General features: G+C 38.4%; 1 protein-coding gene across 3 annotated transcripts in view; it reads right to left on the bottom strand.

The window, feature by feature from the left end:
• Nucleotides 1-22,365, bottom strand: part of ACSS3 (acyl-CoA synthetase short chain family member 3) — an 80,175-nt gene that overhangs the window by 44,587 nt on the left and 13,223 nt on the right. For 2 of the 3 annotated variants that reach the window (XM_090139274.1, XM_031589653.2), the window contains exons 3-7: nt 19,581-19,769; nt 13,353-13,487; nt 12,625-12,765; nt 11,083-11,163; nt 10,904-10,999 (exon numbers count right to left, since the gene is read on the bottom strand). In XM_090139274.1, the coding sequence (XP_089995400.1) occupies nt 10,904-10,999; nt 11,083-11,163; nt 12,625-12,765; nt 13,353-13,487; nt 19,581-19,769 (642 nt within the window). The remainder of the gene's footprint in view (nt 1-10,903; nt 11,000-11,082; nt 11,164-12,624; nt 12,766-13,352; nt 13,488-19,580; nt 19,770-22,365) is intronic. The other variant, XM_090139271.1, reaches the window with a different exon arrangement.

The following is a 22,365-nucleotide window of genomic DNA, read 5'->3' as shown; positions in this document are numbered from 1 at the left end:
GCTTACAACTAGCTTCTGGGCATCTTTATGCTGCTGCTGCAAATGAAGACCAGAGAGAAGCCAAAGACCCCTTACTGTGTTAGTTTGATATCAGACTATGGTATGTATTTTGCGGGAGTGAGTTAGGGTTTGGAAAACTAAACATTGGTTTTAGCTACAGGGCATAGTCAGGAAAATTGTAAACAGAAGTAATTGGAAGTGACAAATTGTCCATTGGTAAATAATAACAAAAATTAATGAAAATAGTTTTCTGTGGTGCTCCAAATATAAAGCATACAAACAACATAGGAGAGACATGCTTTTCATAGTGCAAAACCCAGTCACTGCTTTATGCAAAAAGTCATCAATACAAAGAAAGGTTCACCACTGAAAACATCACCAACTTCACTGCAGTTCACCAGTCATAAAACAAATGTATACCTCCACACTACTTATGTAAATGCAAACTTGGAGTGCGTCCTTAACAAGTGTCATTCACATTCATGCATTTCATTACTTTCAAGAGCTGCAGGCACAACTTTGGATTCTTAGCCACCACAGGCAGTACAGTCTTGACATCTGCCACCAAATGTACTTCAAGAAACTAGATGTACTTTTTCATTTAAAACAGCAGATTTGCAAGAAGACGAACAATATAAGAGATTGATAGGTCTAGTGAAAAAAGTAACGCTCAAAACTCAAATTAATACCTCAATTTGCAAAGATACAGAAAGAACACAGGCATGGAATACCTTAAAGAATTTGCTAAATCCAGAATTTTTATTCCAGTAAGAAAGCACTAGTAACACAGTAAATGCTTTTACAGAAGGGCAAACAAATCAAGTTTGTTGCCCATCCCAACACTGAAAGCCACCTCCTGCTGTGATGCAGCCTCTCAGGAATTTGTCCTTTTCTCACTCCCAAATTCCCTCCCCATTGCAAACTCTTCCATGCAAGCCTGGCACCCAGCTGCAAGAGTGCTGAGAAGCCAGCTGCCAGATTTCAAGACTTCAGGATGACTGAGGCTGGCTATATCCCACTGGCTTTGTTGCCTTACAGTGAACTACCACTATGAGAGTGTTGCTGAGGAAGCAGAGGATGTTTATAGAAGAAAAAAAAAGCGAGAAAAACCAGAAGATACAACTAAGCCTTCTTCTAATGGGTAGAAGAGATGATGAGAAGCAAAAAGAGAATAAGCAAAACACCCAGGGAATCATCAATGAGAAAACCTCTGTTTTTCCAACAGCCTGTTTGAGCTTCTAAAAAAGGCATGCAAAAGAATTATCTTACTGAAAAAAAAGTCCTTTTTTCCTTTCATGTAACAGTTCCCAAAGAAAAATATATCAGCTTTTTTTGTCCTTAAGCCTTCTCTCCTTGCACACATCTTCACTGCAGCTTTCACATATTCATTCAAATGTTCATCAGCATTTGTTGAGGACCCCCTTTATTCAAGTTCATGTCATCTCCATATAACACTCAGTTGCAGATCTGCAGGTCTACTATCTGCTTAGAAATTCACCCCACATCACTAACACAACTGGTCTTAGACTGCAACATTCCAAATGCCCATAAACATCTCAGTAATTATGCAAATGAAGTAGTAACATTTGTAATGAACTCAGACAAAAAAAAATAAAAAACTAACTGCTGGGCAACACAAGATTGGTTATTCTGCCAATAATAACATAGCCTGTAATTTTTAAGGAAATGCAGACTTCCAGAGCTCATAAGAGCTCAGTGTCTGCCCCGAGCACCCAACTGCCTCCTATGAGTTTTGCTGCAGGTCTGTGTGACCACCAATGAGAGCATTAGGAAAACAGCAGAGCTGTGAGCAGAGCTGTGAGCAGTCTACCTTTCCTTCAGGGGCAATTTATGCTCATGTCTCTCCCTTGATCCCCGCTTGAGTCTTGCTGCAGCTGGGCTCAGGCCCAGACCTTGCACCTCCAGCAAGTTCCACCTGTTCCAGACTCTGACTTGAGGTTTGGTTTGGAGAAGTGCAATTCTCCACAAATAAAACAACAAGAACCTCATAAGGAAAGGAATAGAAAATTCCCCTGATAGCTAGTAAGGTATAATTCCCAATAAGGAAACAAAACTGTCATTTAGGAAAAAAAAAAATCTGGCCTGGCTATAAATTTTCTTACTGATTCTGCAGAAAAAGCTCTCCAGTGCCTTGGCAGCTGGTAACAGTTTAGCAAATGCATAAACAAAAATTGACATAGGCAAAACAAATCTGAGATGCTGCAAATTAATTTCAGAGCACAAAAACCTACAAATAAAATTGCCAAAGAGAGTTCTCATTTATCATACAAAAATTGTAAGCACTGCAAGATGCCACAAGAGGCTTATTACCACATATAATTTTGATTTTTAAAAAAGTAAGCATTATACAAAAATAAAGCAGAGGGTAATTGAATTCAGAATATAGTGACATATTGCTGAGTCAATTGAAGAGCGTTAGCAAATGAAATGCTTCCATCAGATTTGCTGGCATCAGTTCAAGACACAAACTGTTCTGTATTTGCATCAATACTGCAGATGAAAATTTATTAAAAATTTGCTGTCAATAGTAACTGCGTGGCAGGAACCAAGATGACAGTAATGAAGAATAAGGCAGTCAGAACGAGAGTGATCTGCCTCACCTGACTTGAGAAGTACAACAGGCACTTCTTTTATCAGCTAGTGGAATTCACATAGAAAAGACTTTCTTTTAATAACCTACCAAGAGACTCTGAGTAAGATAGACAGATAGGAATGTCTTTCTTTCTGGAAGTACCTAGTTTGAGCGTGTAATTTATCAAATGTCTACCAACTGAGCAGTCATCTTCGGGAAGAATGTGTTGACGGATAATGTGCGATTATGAAAGAAGATTCACAGGCAGCAAGAATGATCAAGGGGATAAAAAATTTTCCTGTGGAGAAAGTCAGAAGCCATTGGGATGGATTACTTGAGGAAAAAAAGACACTTGAGAGTTATAATAATGTACCCAACTCCACATCAATAACAGCTCGGCAATCCCCTTTCTGCCATACTGCTAACAATAAGGGGCTACTCAAAGATAAATTCCAACTTATGAGGAGAAAATTCTCCCGGTGCAGTGAATATTATACATGGAACTCATTGCCACTAAAACCCGCTGATACCAGAGATATCAGGATTTAAAAGGAAACATTCTGAGGAATTTCTCCTGCTGATACCGGCCCCGTTACCAAACCCCCACTAAGGACCTGATACATCCTACTGAATTCATTCCACAATTATAATCAATATGGGTGCTGATAGAGAGATGACAGAAGCAGCAGGACTCCAGATACAGAGCTTTGTAAGCTGATGATAATGGCTGGAAATGCCCCAGCATAGCTAAGAAACATGCTAAATGACAGTAAGTGTAATCCTGGGCCCCTCCATTGCTGCTGCTGTGTAGGCCGTAGATTCGTTGCAACAGCAGTGACCAGAAGAAGCCCCACCAGAGCCATGAGGAAGACGTTCCCCAGGCACAGCAATGTTCATCCTGCTATCACTCTGTGTTGGACTATAGGCCCCTCTGTCCTAGACCACTGAAACCAAGTTCTTACTTGATTTCAGAGCTCCGTAACAGGTATGGTCAACATCCTCTCTCTTATCCTAATTCTAAGTCCACGGATCCACTCTGGGAAAAGGGAAAAGTTGCTTTCAGGTTGGCATACAGTGCTCACAAGCAACCTAGAGTGGGTTGGGAGGCTTCAAGGAGCTTCTTTATATCTAAAGTTTGTCATGCCTTAGAGAAAAGCAATCCAGGACAGATTAAAAAAAGTACTTGCTGTATTCGAAGGAATTCATTACTGTCCTCACATTCCTGACAATGGTTTTATGACAAGTAAAAATTGAAAGCATGTAGTTACCATAGCAATCATTAAAATAACAAGTTGTCACCTACTATGTAATTTAAAAATAAACAAATCACTTTAAGTAGTCAGTCTAATCTACATTCAACAGTGGTTGTCCCTGGGCAAACATGCTCAGGCCTTTTTCTCCTTATCTGAAGAACACTGCTGATACTCCCTAGCCCACAAGCTACCATTAGGCCAGGACAAACTTTCACAACCATTTATAAATATTCACCATTAAGGCAGTTTTCTGAACAGAAGAAAAATGTTATGGTGTCCCTTCCCATAAATATAATTTTTTCCCTATTCCTATCTACTTTCAATTTATTCCTAATTTCTATTTATTCCTATCTATTTTCAATCCTCAAAAAGAAGCCACTATGTGCATAATGTTAGTCTGAGAGCTTGATTGGTGGTATCTTAAAGGAAGAAAAATTCCAAATGTCCTATTACTGCTTCATAATGATCTAACCAAAAGCAGACCACAAACTGAGATGCATGGGTCAATTGGATACTAACTCTGCTTTTTCTTTAATATTTATTGTTAAAAGAATACAATTTTTACCCTTTTTGTATTCCAAAATGAGCACACTTTAAATTCATTACATTCACACAGTGATAAAACTCCACTTGTAAGATCATCACATGAAAGAGACAACTGAAAAACCACCTAATTCTCCTCTTCATTTCTTATTGCATTACTCCGTATCTTCTAGAATGGAAACCTCTTTGTTGCTGTTATTCTCTTCCAGCAATGCATGCAAAACATTTCACATAGACCACCGTATCAGTGTCAAGAACAGATGTTGTAAAACTACTTAAGTCTTTTCCATATCTCTGGGAAAATGACATTTTATCCACATCACATTCCTCTTCTACTTAAGCAGAGCACCAGTGATGAGTTAATCCCTTCAGAATAAAGAATTTAATTAACATGCATTAGGTGCTTAAACATTAATTAGAGTATAATAATTTAATATTCAAGCTAATACAATATTTAATTCTATAAACGTGCATTTCTGCTGCTAGCCAAAGTTTTTGCTCCTTGTTATTCAGAGTGTCAGAAAAGCCAATCATAGTGGTTCCGAGTATTAAAATTGTACCAGTCCTGTTGGAAATCACTGTTGGTTTGTTTTCCAACTAGAAAATGAAATTCTTGTAAGAGAATAAAATGTGAAAAAGAAAATCATTCATTTCTTTATTTTTTTCCCCTCAGTTTTCTTTCTGCTTATCTAATGAAAGCTGTTTTTAACTGGAATTCTCTGTTAAATATTTGTAGAGATGCTGAAGACCACAATATTATATCCCATAACAAATGAGCATTTGGAAATGAAGATGGAGAAGAGGTACAAACACATGTTACGTGTTCACTCAAAATATGCCACAAAAATTTCTTTATTAAAAAGCCAAGGAGCTTTAAAGAAGTCATAAACTAAGTTTCTAAAAATAAAAACAAATATAATTAAAAATCATCTTGAGTAGTGGATGGAACAGGTGAACATAACTGAAAACTGTAGTTGATTAAATATACGTAGAAATGTAAGCAACACATACGTAACAGGGAAAATAAGAGACTAGTAGTGATATAGGTATATTTATGAACACACATCTGCATAAGAGAATGCAATCGCATGACACATGCTGACATTAGAAGGACTAGCTCCTAGAAGCATATGCTGGCATTTCTCACATTCATACACACAGAAATAAGAATTCGCTCTACAAAGTTTACAAATAAGAAATCAGTCTACAAAATCTTTAGTCAAACCAGTCAACTGTTGACCATTTCACATACTGCAAAACTAGAAGCAATCCTAACTGGAATACTATTGCATATCATAGAGTTAGTGATCTACATAAGAGCTGACCCGAGTATATGCAGGCCTGTACTGTGCTGCACATAAAACTCACCCCTCAAGGCTGTATTTGGCTTCATATACCCCTTGGCCACAGAACAAACTTGGTCAGCTACTTCTTACATAGGAGCTTGTCTGCAGGCAGCTCCCACTTGGTGCTGGCCAACCAGAATGGCCTTGTCTTTATCTCAGAGTGAAGCTGCACATTCCCATACGAGCACGTTTTTGTTTGACAGCAGCAGTAATGACAAGAATTGTTTACTCTACAATTCTCCGCCATTCAAGCATCTAAAGGGACATGAGATCATTTATCCTCTTAGCTTCAATATGAGGTATTTTAATCAATACCATATGTTTTTTTCTTACTGAGAGCAATAATGAATTCTAGCACCAGTGCTGCTAGCATTTCCCACAAGTTGTTCGCTTGTCTATGTCCTAACTTTGCCCAGAAGGTCTTCCCCTTCTGGATAGAGAAAAAGATTTCTAGCTTGTGTAGAGACAGTATACCAGAAATTCAACCTCATACACTGATCTATTCTTCCCAAGACAAGAAACATTATCAGTTGAAAGTTCAGTACAAAATAGGTAGCGTTTGTCTAGATTATATTTCTGCTTCATGAATTTTGAACATAACATTAACCCTGATCACCTACACAAATCATTTAAGTTGCTGGGAAAATAGATTCAAGACTGGCCTTTCAGTACTTAAATATAGCCTCCAGTAACCTACATATCCTTTGAAACCTTCATTTCCAGAAAATGAGACAAGGTCAAAATAAGTAACAGCTTTCTGCTTAAGGATACTGAACTTAGATGATTTTACAGGGATGTTACATAGTGTATGGACATCACAGAACTACCCACCATGCAGCAGAGGGACAAACTCTTGTGGGACATCTGTGCACAACACAGATTGTTCTTCCTCACCTCTCCACCTCAGAAAAACACAACTGAAAACTGCATACTGAATAGGTCTGTATGCAAAGCTTCAACTCTAGTGACTTTTTCAGAGCCAAAACTGGCTTCCCTTGCTCACAGTGATCTTTCTGCCAACCCACAGTAGTCAAAGGAGGGTCCAGACTGTCTTCTACACAAGAAAGAATGATCTTTTTATCCATAACGATGCTGTAATTTTTTCTTAACATAAACAGCAACACACAGAACAACATGACAAGTGTCACACCTGGGATGAGCAAAAGGCATGGAACAGTTGTATAGTATGTGCATATGTATTGCTAAATGCCATGAAACCATCTCTACACCCGGAGTTATTTCCAAGTTTGCTTATGTACACAAGTACACAATTACTTCTGGACATATGTAGAGATACAAACATATGAATTATGGAAAACTTACTCTATTCCCTTTCCCACAAAAGGGTGTATTTAGTTACTAAGGAATCCTGTCTACAAGAGTCTAGCACATGAGTTTATGATACTCTCTTACTTAAACGTACCTCCCAAATCTTCTTCTCTTTCTTTACTTAGAACTTTGCCCCACTGCTCTGAAACAAACTCAGTCCTCTTTTTAAGAAACAAATGACATAACTACTAATTACTTTTAATTCACAGTGTCCTAGAAAAATTCTTATCTCCAAGTGTTCTTCCACCCTAACCTATGCCCCAGTACACATATTTATCATGCAAAACATGCCAAAAGTAACTCCTTCAATCAGCAAGCTGACATCTGTCGCTGACTAAAAACTCTCAGAAGTTCCAACGTGAACCAATTTGTAAACTCAAGGATGACATATTAGATCTTCCAGAAAGATCTAGGCACATGTAATACTCAGATGGCTCATTTTTATTGCCACTGTTGCACTATAGATACTCAATGCATCGTATTTCAGTGATGCATTCACTTCAAACTTTTATGCTGAAAGCTGACAAAGTAAGGAAGTCAGTAAACTTCTGTCCACAAGGCAAATTGAGCTGGAAATTAAGAATGATTTTTTTTTTTTTTTAAAGTTTCCTCCAGTCACTACAGTCATTGGCTGAGAATATTAAAGTATGTGAGATTTTCTACATCTCAATTGTTTAGGGAAAGAAACTTAAAGTTTAGAAAAAATACTTGTTCTGCAAGCCTACTTCCCTATGAGATTGTTGAAGAATCAATTCAATGCCTAGGAGCTAAAAAACAAAAGTTACTCGCCCCAGACCCTACAGCTCACAACATGATATGGAAGAAAAACATTCTGACAAAAATTTTCTGTTTCATAGAACAGCTTAACACATTACCTACAGGTTTTCATTGAAGAAAAGAAATCCCTTAAGACCACAAAGACAAAATCCAATTCCATTTTTAAGATCTTAAAATGTACTTGTACAAAACATTGTATTTAGTTTCTTCTGTCACATTTTCCCATCACAGAAATGATAAATGAAAGAGCAAATCATGAGAGTTCATAGCTAAGCAGTTTACTGCTCTGTGAGAGATAACCAATCTTCTTCCTACAACATGCACTTGTAAAAATAAATTTACCATTATGTGAAATAACATGAATACTGTGAGCACATATGGTGCCACAGACTGTTTACACAACAAGCAGTAAGGTGAGTTAAACTAGATCAGTAGATCATACCACTTAATGCCAATATTCTTTACATCTTCCATTAGATGTTATTTGGGGTTTATTTTAGACTAGATTTAGCCTTGTTCAGTGGACCAAAAATGCAGTTCCAAACATTCTAATGGAAAATTATCCCACAGATCTTCACTCCTTCAGCTAAAAGATCTTCTAGGAAGTATCATGCTGACTCTTCCCTCTGTTTACTGCACATGACAGTAGCATGTCAGTTCACATGACCAGTAGGTACTGTCATACAGTCTGCGTGTCCCCTGTCTATAACAACTCTGGTCACAAAGCTGAAGCATGTGCCACTGTCTTCTTGCTGAGAAAGGATATAATCATTCTTGATGTTCTCAGTGCCAGGAAAGACACTGCATACCCTTGCACTCCAACCCAGAAAATAAACCCTGACAACAATCCAACACATCTAATTTAACTATGATTTTACTGAATGCATAGTGGAACTGCAATCTATGTCTAGTCAATTGAATGACACTGGGCTATGTGGAGCAAACACTGTAAAAATGTTCCCAACACTTTCCGAATTCAGGGTATCACTTGTAGCCTAAACAGTCTCTGAGGATATCACTGAGATCTTCATTCAGACTGAAATACTTCTGCAGTAAATATATGCCCATTTCTCTACTCACTTTGTCATGCATGGGGCATCCAGCAATAACGCAGTCACAACTTATCATTCCCCCTTACTTCCACCTTTTATATTTGACTAAAGTTGACTCACATACGGAAGAAAAAGATAACATAGAAAGAGACAACACAGCCTCACTAGGGTTGCATCAGACGTTCAGCTTCATAGGAAGCATCTTTTGGGGAGGACCTCAGCTTCTGAGAAAGAAAAGTTTCAGCTAATGACCCTAACAACCACATGCAAGCATGTCTCTGTATGCATTGTATTACTTTAATTCATTATTACATTCCTGTTAATCTTGTGTCCACAAAATGTGGTTTAGTGGCTTGTGGTAGCAAGGGTACTGGGAAGATGGTTGGACTAGATGATCTTGTAAGTCCTTTCCAATCTTGTGATTCTATGATTCTGCTCTCTTTTGTACCACTAATCATTGTGCTTTCAGCAACATGTTCCCAATGGACAGCAGAACATTCTTGCACTATACTCTGTACAGAGGCATGGAGGCACAGTTCCCTACTCCAACATAATCACAGAAACACCAAGATTGGAAAAGACCTACAAGATCATCTAGTCCAACCATCCACCTATCACCAATAGTTCTCACTAAATCACATCCCTCAACACAACATCCAAACACTCCTTGAACACCACCAGGGTCGTGAATCTACTACCTCCCTGGGCAGCCCATTCCAGAGCCTGACCCCTCTTTCAGGAAAGTAGTATTTCCTAACATCCAGCCTGAATCTCCCATGGCACAACATGAAGCCATTCCCTCAAGTCCTATCACTCGTTACACAAGAGAAAAGGCTGACCCCAAGCTCACTACAACCTCCCTTCGGGTAGTTATAGAGAGCAGTAAGGTCTCCTCTGAGCCTCCTCGTCTCCAGACTGAACAATTCCAGCTCCTTCAGCCACTCCTCATACGACCTGTGCTCCAGACCCCTCACCAGCTTTGTCGCCCTTCTTTGAACTCACTTTAGGACCTCCATGTCTTTCTTGCAGTGAGGGGAGACCAAAACTGGAAACAATACTTGAGGTGCAGCCTCACCAGAGCTGAATGTAGGGGGACCATCGCTTCCCTGTTCCTGCTGGCAACACTGTTTCTGATGCAAGCCAAGATGTAACTGGCCTTCTTGGCCATCCAGGCACACTGCTGTCTCATGTTCAGCAGAGCATCAATCAATACCCCCAGGTCCATTTCCTCTACACAGTCTTCCAGCCACTCTGCCCCAAGCCTGTAGCGTTGCCTGAGGTTGTTGTGGCCAAAGTGCAGGACCCAGCATTTGGTCTTGTTGAACATCATCCCATTGGCTTCAGCCCAGTTATCCAGCCTGTCCAGATCCCTCTGTAGGGACACACTACCCCCAGGCAGATCAACACTTCCAGTTAACTTGGTGTCACCTGCTAATTTACTGAGGGTGCACTGAATGCCCTCATCCAGGAAATCAATAAAGATATTGAAGAGGACTGTCCCCAGCACCGACCCCTGGGGAACACCACTTGTGACAGGTTGCCAGCTGGATTTAGCTCCATTCACTACCACTGTCTGGGCTCTGCCCTTCAGCCAGTTCCTTATCCAGCCAATAAGTGACTGTCATGAAGACCAGGTCCAGAAAGTGCTTATTCAAGCAGGGAATGCAGATTCCTTGCTCTATCTCCAGTTCAGGAACCATCTTCTGCCTTGATGCAGATCCAATAAGCTCTGGAATCTGTAGTACTCAGTTTTCACACTCCAATGCAGCAATCAAGGATGAGATTACTCCTCTACATGCTACCTAAGCTACCCGCAAAGCTATTAGAAATGGCTCACAAACTACATTTGTACAGTAAACCAGCACTAGAAGAGGCCAGGCCTAACATACTATGTTAAAATACCTAAATTTTGACATAAGCTGAAAATGGAAATTTGAGAGGAAAACAAAATTCCCCGAATTCCTCACTGCACTCATTGTAGAAAAGACCAAGTTGACAGTTCATACTTACCTCATACAAAACTGTAGGATTCCCATGAAGAAGAGGCCCATAGCAAATGTAAGAATGACCAACTACCCAGCCTAAATCAGAAGCTGCCCACCACACCTAAAATGAAATAAAAACATGAGAAAATTGTTGTTTTTAAAGACAAGTTTCAAAATATTTAGATGACATTTAAACAGAATTACCTCACCAGGTTTGAGTCCATATACAGCTGACATTGTCCAGTTCAGCATAACTGCGTAGCCACCTGTTGGTCTGATAACACCCTAAATGAAAATAATTTGAATATTTAAGATCATTTAAAGAATGCATTAGTATGTCTGTCTTCAATTAAATTTTGAACAGACTTGAAGTTGTCAAATACCAATACCTCACACTTAATAAAAATATTCATTTTTACAGATAAATGCTTCTCACTAGAAGAACATTCTCACTGAAGAAGTAATTTTGGAAAAAAAAAACACCCGAGTGCTATGATAATTGTTTTCAGAAGAAAACAACTAAGAAAAAGTTGTGTCATTTAAATTGGATACAAATATTTAGTCAATATATGCTGAGTAAAAGATCAAGTCTTTACCTCTCTTAAAGTTTGGCCACCTAAACGCTAGCCACGTGCTTTAAACTTGTTGTCTAGTCTCCCTAAATCAACAGAGCAATGTCAAGAGCCATTGGCACCTGTGCCTGTGTTGTATGTATTGGCACTTGCCTAAATAACTGGGGTAAATTACTCTGTGAAAATACACTGTACTGATTCTTTCTCTACCAATTCCTTCAAGCCTTGCCCAATAACCTGGGGAGTTAAGAGACACATTAACTCATTAAACTGGAGACTGCTATCACAGATAATGGTTAACTAACGTGAATTTCAGAAAGCAGGTTTCCTTTGTTAGTCTCAGTTTCTAACTTAGTCTCTGCTCTGAGATTAACAAAAGTTTTGTTTGGAGGGTACCATAACTGAATAATTTTACTCGTGTGAGTTGTTAGAACTAAATAATGTCTATGAACATGTGATACTGCCTCTGAATTTGTGACAGTGAAATCACTGCTGGTGAACTATATTCAGATCATCTTCTACGCTTCAAAAAGAACTGTAAGAACCGAACAAACATGCAGAGTTTGCTTTTAAAAATAAATCATTAAGACTAATTGACACTTAAAAGCAAAGATTTTCAAATAATGCCCTACCTAATCTAAACCTTCATTTTCATGGGAATTATATCCTCAGAACTGTTCAGAAACACAAGTCTTTAGAAGATGCCTAATTCCACTTAATCTGTAATGTCATCCATTACATCTTATCTATGGGAAGACTAGCTAATATGTAAATAATGAATAAGCAAAGACTATTCAGCAATAAATGTTATCATGGAAGAGATATTAACTAATCTTGCCATTAAATGCTTACTCTACGTGTATCTCAGTTAAAATACAGAAAATATTCATGAATAGAAGTTATTCTGCTATTTTCAGAGGTTTATATTATACAAACACTTTGAATTAAATAGTTTATTTTATATTAATGCTATTTAAATAAACATTATTTACTCCTAGACACTGACTTTGAAGTAGAGAAATATGGATAATAAGATTAAAGCATTTCTAACAACTCTCATCATTTTCAGCACTGTGCTGTGGTTGATATTTTCAACCTTTTTAACTAAATATTTTCTCAAGTGGAACTGCAAATAGATTGGTCACAAACACTTAGTCTACAGATAGTCCTTTACCTTGGGCAAGCCTGTTGTTCCAGATGTATACAGAATATAAAGAGGATGGTCTGAAGGAACAGAGACACACTTGTAACACTGTGCTTTTGCGAGCTCTTCTTCCCAATCAAGATCACGACCTGGGGTTAAAGGAACATGCCCCTAAACATAGAAAAACAGAAAAGCATCCAAACAGAATAAAACATGAGTGGGTCAAAAGCATGTATTACTCAGTTTTCTGTACAGTAGCATTAGTTTTACTTTCCATTTAAATGTTATACATTTAAAGTTTCTCCATAAAATACTAAAGCAAACTACAACACATACATTAAAAACGTTAACTGTAGAAGAAAAAAGGCACATGGACTACTGCAATCCAATGGAAAGAGCAACAACAATAGCGGGGTAGCAAGATTCCAGGTGCAGCAAGTGAGGATTCATTCAAACACAACAGCAGTGGGCACAGAAATAAAGGAAAGAAGCTGCTTACCTTCAGAAGGCCTGAGGAATGCAGGAATCTTCAGAGAAATACCCTTGCCTCCACTGCCAATCCTTACATGAAGTCTGGGAAAGGGTGGTTCCTGGCTCCACCTCTTCTGATCACGGAGGTGCACTGCATGCACCTGATATCCCCTGGATTGGCCCTGCCTTCCCACCAGGTGCTCAATCACTGCTTCAAGCCATGACTTAACATTTCCACAACTACATATCTGAAAGCTAACATTAAGGCACTACAACAGTACACTCACCAAGTTTGGTCGCCTGTAAATGAGAACTTTCTCAGGTTTGTTCTGTACCATTGCCAGTGCTCCTTCCAGGAGTGATATGTATTCCACTTTCCTTTTTGGTTCTACTCCAAAACTTGCTGTTACGATAAGTTTGGGCTAAAATAAACAAGTTTAATTGTTCATATACACATTTGCAATATATTTTTATAATATAAATGCAATTTAATAACATGTTTTGCATGAAATCTACCTTTACGTAATTAGTACCAGGGGGTTGGATCCATTTTCTAAAGAACAAAGCATCTGTGATCTTGCAGTCCATGCCTCTACTGTTATTATTTGTTTCCACAGCACATTAATAACTGTGACATTCTTCACCGTTTTCAACAAATTTAAGAAATAAATCAATTGTATTAAGTTCTTGCAAGTTGCACAAAAATAACTGAACAGAGAGAAAGCCTCATTTCCATGTACACCTCCACTAAAGGAAAAGCATAGGGTCAAGTCATCTATCCTAGTTAGTTTGCTTTCTAATTACATATACACCTGGACCCAATTAGCTACAACTCTTTGCTGGTTCTTTTTCAGCCTGCAGTTAAATAAATAATGTGGGAGGGAAAAAAATAGAAAAAAAGAAAGGTAAAGAAGAAATGAAACTAGAAATACCAAAAGAGAATAAACTAAAGTCATAAGACACATGAGGAAATTTAAACTAGAGCCTTTCAAGTAATGGCTTCAGGACCCAGGATGCAAATCCACTGAAAAACAGATTTCTGTTTTTCTGGGTGTTATTTTTAGACAAACTTCTATTTCAAAATGTGGATTTTTTTCATTAAGCCAACCTCAGGCGTTGTATAAGATTTCCTAAGTCAAAAAACCTCAACACACTATATTGACTTAAATCCCAAGATCAGTACTGCTACTTCTTGTATTCAGGAAATAAAAGGTAGTTTCTCTGGTACTATGTAGTAGAAGATATTTTAATCACAGGAGTGCAAGACTTCAACCTCTTTACTTTTAGAGTTTTAGAAACATATTTATCTTGTGCATCTTGTGCAGTTTGATCCAGCTACCGTAGTAATTGCATGTATTAGCATAAACCTCATTAGGTAGGCACAAACCACAGTGCCACAGTTAAGGCTGCATTTAGCTTTACATAGAAAGTACAGATTAAATTGTTTGATTGTGCAGTAATAAAATGTTTCCTCTCCAAATCTGCCATTCAAGAAAGTTTTCTAATTAGCTTGTACTCAAAATATAGATTTCAGATGAGCTTTAACATTTCAGCATTTGTCATCTTTCCCTTTTGGAATGTGGTGATTTTGATTAAGATTTAATACAATGCAGTTAAACTGAAAATTCAACTAGAAGCTACTCTGAATCTAGACTCTAATTAATAAAATTTATTAGCACAGTTCTGTTCAATTGTTACAATGAAAGACTTTAGTCATTGCCAGGTTTACAGTCATTTATAAATAGTGCCCCCTCTGCTCATCAACCACATCATCTGCAGTAAGGTTTTTTTGGACTTCCAATACTAAATTGTCTAAGGTGATGTTTTGCTCACATGAGGGTTACTGCTTGAAAGCATCACAGGTCACTCCATGCAAATCAAAGGCTCATCACTGGTTATCTTCTAGTGTTTGACCTCTCTGCCTACTGATAGTATCTCCTCTGCACATCTGCTCCTATATTGCTTTTATACATTCATTTCCAACCTCTTCCATGGCTCTCCATTGCCCTGCATGATAGATTAGATAGAAATAAAACTACTGTAAAAGAAAAACAAGAAAGTTTGATGGAGAAAGAATGCCGAGATAGCGAACTGTAGGAAAAAAAGGAAGTTGAAATAAGATAAAGTAAGGCCCAATAGTACCAATAGTATCAGACAAACAATATTGTTCTCCCATACAGGGTCCTTCTACCGACTCTAGTAGGTGCAAGGCAAGCTTTAGAAGAAACACTGAATACTTTTATTGGGTCAGCTTTTTATTGGTGACTGTAAAAAGCCTAAGCTGAAAACAGACAAGCTTTGGGCACAAAATGTCAGTACTGTCATGAAGAGGCTTACGGAGAGAGCCAGCACTCAAGCACTCAGCTGTCCAACACACAGAGCTCTTTCCTCTTTTCACTGTACACACATACGTCTTACAATAAACTCAAACTTTCTATGCTTTTGTTGCATCTCCTTCCTCCTTAAAAAAATGACACACATTTTAGAGAAATTCAGTGCTCGTGCTACCATTATACACACTCTGCATCTGCTGATAATGATCTGTATCGCTACACGACTGATGTCAGATGTCATGCACATTTATTTCTGTCAGACACTGGACACTGCTCTGCAGAGGGACCCGAATTGTAATGTATTAGTAGTTAATAAAAAAAGCCAAACACACAAACAAGATACTGCCTTCTAATTTACAGTGTACTTCTAAACACATATTACAAAAATAAAAAGTGCTTCAAGACAACACAAGACAGAACTGCAAACATTATGAGGCAATTATGTACCTTATGTAATAGCAGCTGAGCTTGCAGTCTAATCAAAGAGCTGTCTCTGCTGAAAAAGGCCTTCAAGATCATCCAGTCCAACCATCAACCTGACCTACCAAATCTCATCACTAAACTATGACCCATAGCATTAACACATCACTCCTGAATACTTCCAGGGATGGAGGCTCTACCACTTCCCCGGCCAGCCTGCTCCTATGCTTAACCAACCTTTTAATGAAGAAATTGTTTTTAATATTCAGTCTAAAACTTCCCTTTAGCAACTTCAAACCACTGCCTCACATCCTATCACTTGTCACCCAAGGAAACAAGACTGTCACCCACCCACCTTGCTGTAACCTCCTTTCAGGCAGCTACAGTCATCAGTGGGGTCTCCCGTTAGCCTTTTCCTGACTGAACAGCCTCAGTTCACTCAATCAGTCCTTTCACCAGCTGTGTTAATCTCTGCACACACCTAAGCAACATCCTTCTTGTAGCAAAGGGCCCAAACCTGAATTCAGCACTCAAGGTTTTGTCTCACCAACACAGTGTACAAGGGCACTACCCCAGTCCTACTGGTCATACTATTTCTGTTGCAAGTCAGGATGCCATCGGCCTTATTGGCCACCTGGGCACGCTGCCTGATCACATTCAGACAGCTGCTGACCAACACCCCCCCCAGGTGATTTTCTGCTGCACAACTTTCCAGTCACTCTACTGCAGCATGGGGTTGTTATGACCCAAGTTTAGGACCCAGCATTTAGCCAGGCTGAATGTCATGTGACTGGACTCAGATCATCAATACAGAATATCTAGATCCCTCTCCAAAGGGAGATCCAACCTATCCAGATCTCTCTCCAAAGTCTTTACACTCATGCAGACCAACAGTCCCTCTTAACTTCGTATTGTCTGTAGATTTAGTGAGGGTGCCCTCAGTTCCCTCATCCACATTGATTAAAATGTTAAAAGACTGAATCTTGAGAAATGCCACAGAACCTGGTTTCCAGCTGGACAGAACTCCATTCACTGCAACTTTGAGCCCAGCCATCCAACCAATTCTTTGTACAGCTACTGAAGCCATGAGCAGTCAGTTTCTCCAGGAAGAATACTGTGAGAAACAGGGTAAAATTCTTTCCTAAAATTGAGGTAAACAACATCCACAGCCTTTCCCTCATCCACGATGACTAAGCAGGTCATCTTGTTATAGAAGGAGGCCAGGCTAGTCAGGCAGATCTGCTCTTCTGCTGTCTGCTTCTGATCACCTGATTATCCTGTATGCATCATATTATGACAAGACATAGAGGTAACCATGCGTAGCCATATCTGTGTACAGGAACTGTATCTTATTCAGAATAAACTACTACAAAATATTTACTCATTTTTACAAGGATGCCTTATTAATATCCCTACAGGTGTCAACTGTAAGTGAGAAATACAGGTTTTCTGACCTCAGTGGAAAACAACGGATAATTTTGAATAACCTAAGTATCTCTCACATTTTTCATTTTCAAGAACTATTGCTCACTTGCAAATCATAACACTGCTTAGGCCTCAAGAGCTTTCAAAAATCGTATCTGCAGAACTCCATTACACATATTTATTTTGGAGGACTTGTACTTAAAATCTAAAAAGCCCTCCAGAATTACTATAAAAAATTTGGTTGTCAAACGCATAGCAACTACCTTATTTAACAGGCAGAGAAGTGTACTATTTTAAAGCATTCTTCTCAGCTTTCCTAGTTTACTAAGATAAAGCCCTTGAACAAGTGTTATGTTGATTTTTCAAAACATAGTTAATGTTCTGAAAAAGTACCTATTATCTTGATACTGCGAACTATAAACTCTCAAATTCAGATGAAAGGCAAGATGACAAGAAATGCCTCTTCTCACACTCCATATCACTTCATCACAATTCACCACAGAATATCTGTAACACTGCCACTACCTGACAAGAGTAGAAATTATCAGCTGCAGAACTCTGTGGCATTCCCAAACCTATTAAAAATTCAAGATAAATTAAGGCAAGCTGGTAAATCTATGTACCTTTCCATAGTCACTAGCAAGTGTCTGTTATTTAGTTCTTCTGATAAAACCTGAAGTTTGCCCTTGCTTCCAAAAATGCCCATTGCAGACAACTTTCTATTCCAAGTCCTTTCAGATTATTGTGATCAAAATTAGGTCCTGTATTGCAGCACCCAGTTCACAGAAAATAGAATAATAGAAAGGCTGGGGGAGGCTGAGAATGCTTAAATTAATTTCTGAGTTCACAAGAACACTACCTGTTAGAGCCACTTAGATTTGTACTTTCAAGATAATCTCAGTAGTGTTGCAAAATTGGGGAAGCCTTACTATTTAGATTGAGCGTGTGCCTGTTCCCTTTACCTACACTTTCATTATACATCATATGGATCAAAAATAATCCAAAGTATTCAGATCTGTCTTTTAAAGAGGGAAAGAAAAAAAAAAAAAGCAACCTAACATAAATTAAGATTTATTCCAGGGCCTGCAGGTAGTGATTCTATAGCTAACCATTAAAGAGACTTGCTAAATGACCTTGAGTAAATAATTAAATAGTGCTTGTAAAGTAGTCTAAAAGTAAACACACTAAATGATTCACATTGTAAAACTTCAATCTTTAAAGCTTTTTCTTCTACATTGTTTTTCCCTAATCAAAAACTTCTGTGTTAAGATTTATTTTAGTGCTTGTTGAAGAAGTCAGGGAGTGGGAAGAAAATCTGAGCTGTCATTACTTTCCTTCCAGCTGTTTTTCACAATTCCAACAAAGTACTTCAGTTATTTCATTAACTTGTTTTGTTAAAACACAAATGGGGGAGGAGGGGAAGGGAGATGCATTCAACTTTTTAAAGTACTGTTTTTGTTTTATAGACATTCATAAAATTTGAACCTCGGGGATCTGAAGAGCACTTCTGTGTACAAAAATCTACATACAAGTTCCACAAATCCTGCAGACTACACCCCGCAGAATGTGTTCAGCTTCCAAGCCTAGCCAATGGGAATCAGAGACAACGGCTGCTGCAGAGGGGCTGAGTGACCCAAGTGACCCCAGAAAAGACGACTAAAGGTTTTGTCTTGTTCAGTGGTAGAAAACAAGAACAGAAATTTCCAATACAAATGTTGTTAATTGGCTTGAAACCAATGCCTACACAAGCTACTAATATGCCAATAAAAACTACTAAGCAGGTTATTAAATTATTATTTGTATGTGCCTAACTTGGAAGCCTATGAAGCATTTGCCTCTATTATCTGTGTTCTCTACAGAGCCACTTACAACAATTAGCTCACTGGCTGTCTTAATTCATGTATAAGTTAGACGAAGTAGACATATAGCTGAAAAAATTACTACTTAGCATGTATAAACATGAAGTAAACCAATGAAGTTACTGAGGGTTAGTGTGATGTTGATTTTCACACACTTGGGGAAAATGCTGGGTAAGAAGCCAAATTTAAGGTGATGTTTTGCAGACTGATGGACTGCTATTTTCTAAGCAGAGAACAGTATGTTAAATGGTCATGATTTCTGTAAGAAATCAAAAACCGTACTTCAATGTCTGCTGTAATAAAAATATCACCGCACAAAAGCAGCACTGTGTTCACATTTCAATGTTAGGTATTGTAGACGAATTGAAGCTGTTGTGTCACACAAAATGATTTCCCTTTCTGGAAAAAAAAGAGTTTTTGACATTGGTTTACAAGAATAACTAATGCAGTGGCATTTGTTGTTCCGAGTATGTATTACCTTTGCATGATCAATGCGAACAGAGAGCTCTTTCGATGCAAATCCACCAAAAATCAGGCTATGGATGGCTCCTATTCTTGCACATGCCAGCATGCAGCACACTGTCTGTGGAATCATGGGCATGTAGATGACCACTCGGTCTCCTTTCTTCACACCATGTCTGACCATGACATCAGCTAACTTGGACACCTGTACTGACAAAACATTCACAACATTAAAAGCTTTTCCCACAGTCAACAGACTCAGCACATTAAGGAGACAAGCAAGTAAGATACAGAAAGTTGATGAACAATGCAATCCTCAGTCCAACTAGAAGTAACAGGAACAGGAGTTTTGTTTACAGTAGTTTAACACCAGCGACAAGAATAATAACTTAAATTGTCTGGGAAGTTCTTGGGGTATCAGAATACTTAGGTAAGTCTAAATTCAGAGAAAAGCAGTTGCTGTCTGAACTCGCACTCAATAGTAACACTTTTTTCCTTACTAAGCTGCCATTCACTACAAAATACCACAGTAAATATTAGAAATTATGAGATTCTAATTTGTTTCACTATTAGTGCAATGTGAATCTACTCATATATGAACATCTCACACCTGACCTATAATGCATTATTCTTTCTGTATTCATTATACCACACAGGTAAGGTATTAAGTAAAGTTCAGCCTTGTGGAAGACTCTTACCATTCTGTACTATCAGACTGGGAAGAAAAGAAGGGTAACACAGACTCCTGAAAGCAGCAAGGGGATATTCCTTGTAGAATGAAAAATGCCCACTTCCAAGCGTCTCAAGCAAAAACATGTTTTCAGTGACGTAGCAAATAACATAAGCAATGGGAACAGCCTAGGCCAATAAGTAAAAGAGGAAGGAAGGTTTTTCTTTTTGAAGGATGTACAATTCAGGAAAGCAGATGTGCCTTAAAACGTTTTACTTTCATTTATATTATTCTCCAAATTTGCGTTTTCTCTATTCAAAGAGTTATTTTAATGTAGTTTAACATTTTAAATACTAGTATCACTGTTACCATCAGTGATTTGTAAGCATTAAGTGCTTTCTTTTAGGGTCACATTGAGGAAAATGTGACGCAATTACGTTCTGTACTGAAGAGGGGCACAGCATTACCTCACTGCTTCTCTGTTCAGTGGAATCACACATCTCTGTGGCCTGAGATCGGAATATCCAAGAGCCCAAGATGCATCTGAGCTGTGTTTACATTAAATACACTGCTCAGAGTCTTCTACAATCAGATTCTGCATATTTCTACACCTCTTCCTGAGGATTTAAGAAAACAGAAACAGAACAGACCCAAGTATGCATACTCACATCAAAAGCCCCCATTTTTTATAAACACCATATAAAACCCTGCTGTTATTTTCAGCCACAAGACAGAATGTGTGTGTAAGGCAGTCATCAGAACACTAAGTTGCAAACACACATAAATGTATGCAATTCATTCATAATAGCCCTCTCATGTTAAATACAGCTCATTATCAGAATAAATATCTTTAATTCTAGATGTATTAATACCTGTCAATACACTAAAACAAATCAGCAAGGCTTAGACATGCACACAGCCAGAATTTATAGCCACACCACTGGCATTTAGTCATTTCTAGACAAAGCAAGAAGGTTCAACCTCTACTGCAATACCACCAACATCCACCTCTGACATCACAGGCCAAAATAATAAAATATGAGGCACTACTTTCAGAGCAACCCTCATAAAACACTGCCTCCACCTGCAACTTCTTGGAAGATTGTGGAACATCATAAAACATGTTTATGTTGCCCTCAGGATTGATGTGAAAACCCTGAAACATTCAAGCAATCATTCTAAAATAGAAAAAAGTGGGAGTATGAAGATTTCATAAAACTGTTAAAAGCCATGAAACTTCCCAGTTTGTTACAGTATGTTGTCATTTATGGCTTACATAAAGAAAGCCTATTTCATCACTCATGATTTTACACTTGTTATTTCCCTTCCAGCATGCTGTTTCTCTACTTTGCTTCAAAGTTTAAGATTGCTCTATTGCCTTAATATATTTGACACTTCAGTAATAAAATCGCTTTCGACAAGTGATATAAGAGGAGACTGAAGCAAACTCTCAGATTTGAAGATCTGGACTTAAATTACACTTACATCAAACGCAAGCCCTAGTGAGCATGTTTTATTTTCACCCAGCCACCAAACAAATAATATCTGTACTAGCAGTTCAGGTTTTGAGATATTGTGCCATTCTGAAGCAAGCCAGATGGCTGTCCCCAGTGGCTCAAAATGCAGTTTTGGTCCACATCAGAAGAATTCTGTTTAGAAGATACTAAAATGAAAATTTCACTCCAAATGTTTAAAAGAGGAATTCCAAACCTTACTGGTTTAAACAACGCCTGGGTCTCAGCAGAGTACAGTCCCTCATCATAGGCTAAAAACAAAACAATTCTTCAAATACTGAGAGCTTCTGAAACATCCCAGAGTGCATCTTTTGCTGTAAAAAGAGCCATGTCACATATGCATGCCTCTAAACCAAAGACAGCAAGCCTTCCTCTCCTCTTAGGTTCTCCAATCTCTTGCTCTTCCAAGGCTACCAAAAAAGTCATCCTTGCTGTTGCCCCACATGTTGATGAAGTTCCTCAGATGTCTATTACTCCTTTCAATTATCAATCTCTCCTTTACCCAGTGCTGCAAGTCTTTCAAGCCAAGGCACCATCCTGTTGCTAATGTTAAGCTCCCAGCCAAGTAGGGGAGGACTGACAAGCAATGCAGATTAAGACCATGTTCTTGAACGTGT

The sequence above is a fragment of the Phasianus colchicus genome, chromosome 1, assembly GCF_987193195.1.
Source record: "Phasianus colchicus chromosome 1, bPhaCol1.hap1.1, whole genome shotgun sequence".
NCBI lineage: Eukaryota > Metazoa > Chordata > Aves > Galliformes > Phasianidae > Phasianus > Phasianus colchicus.
The sequence above is the reverse complement of the archived record's forward strand: the minus strand, read 5'-3'. Positions and strand labels throughout refer to the sequence as shown.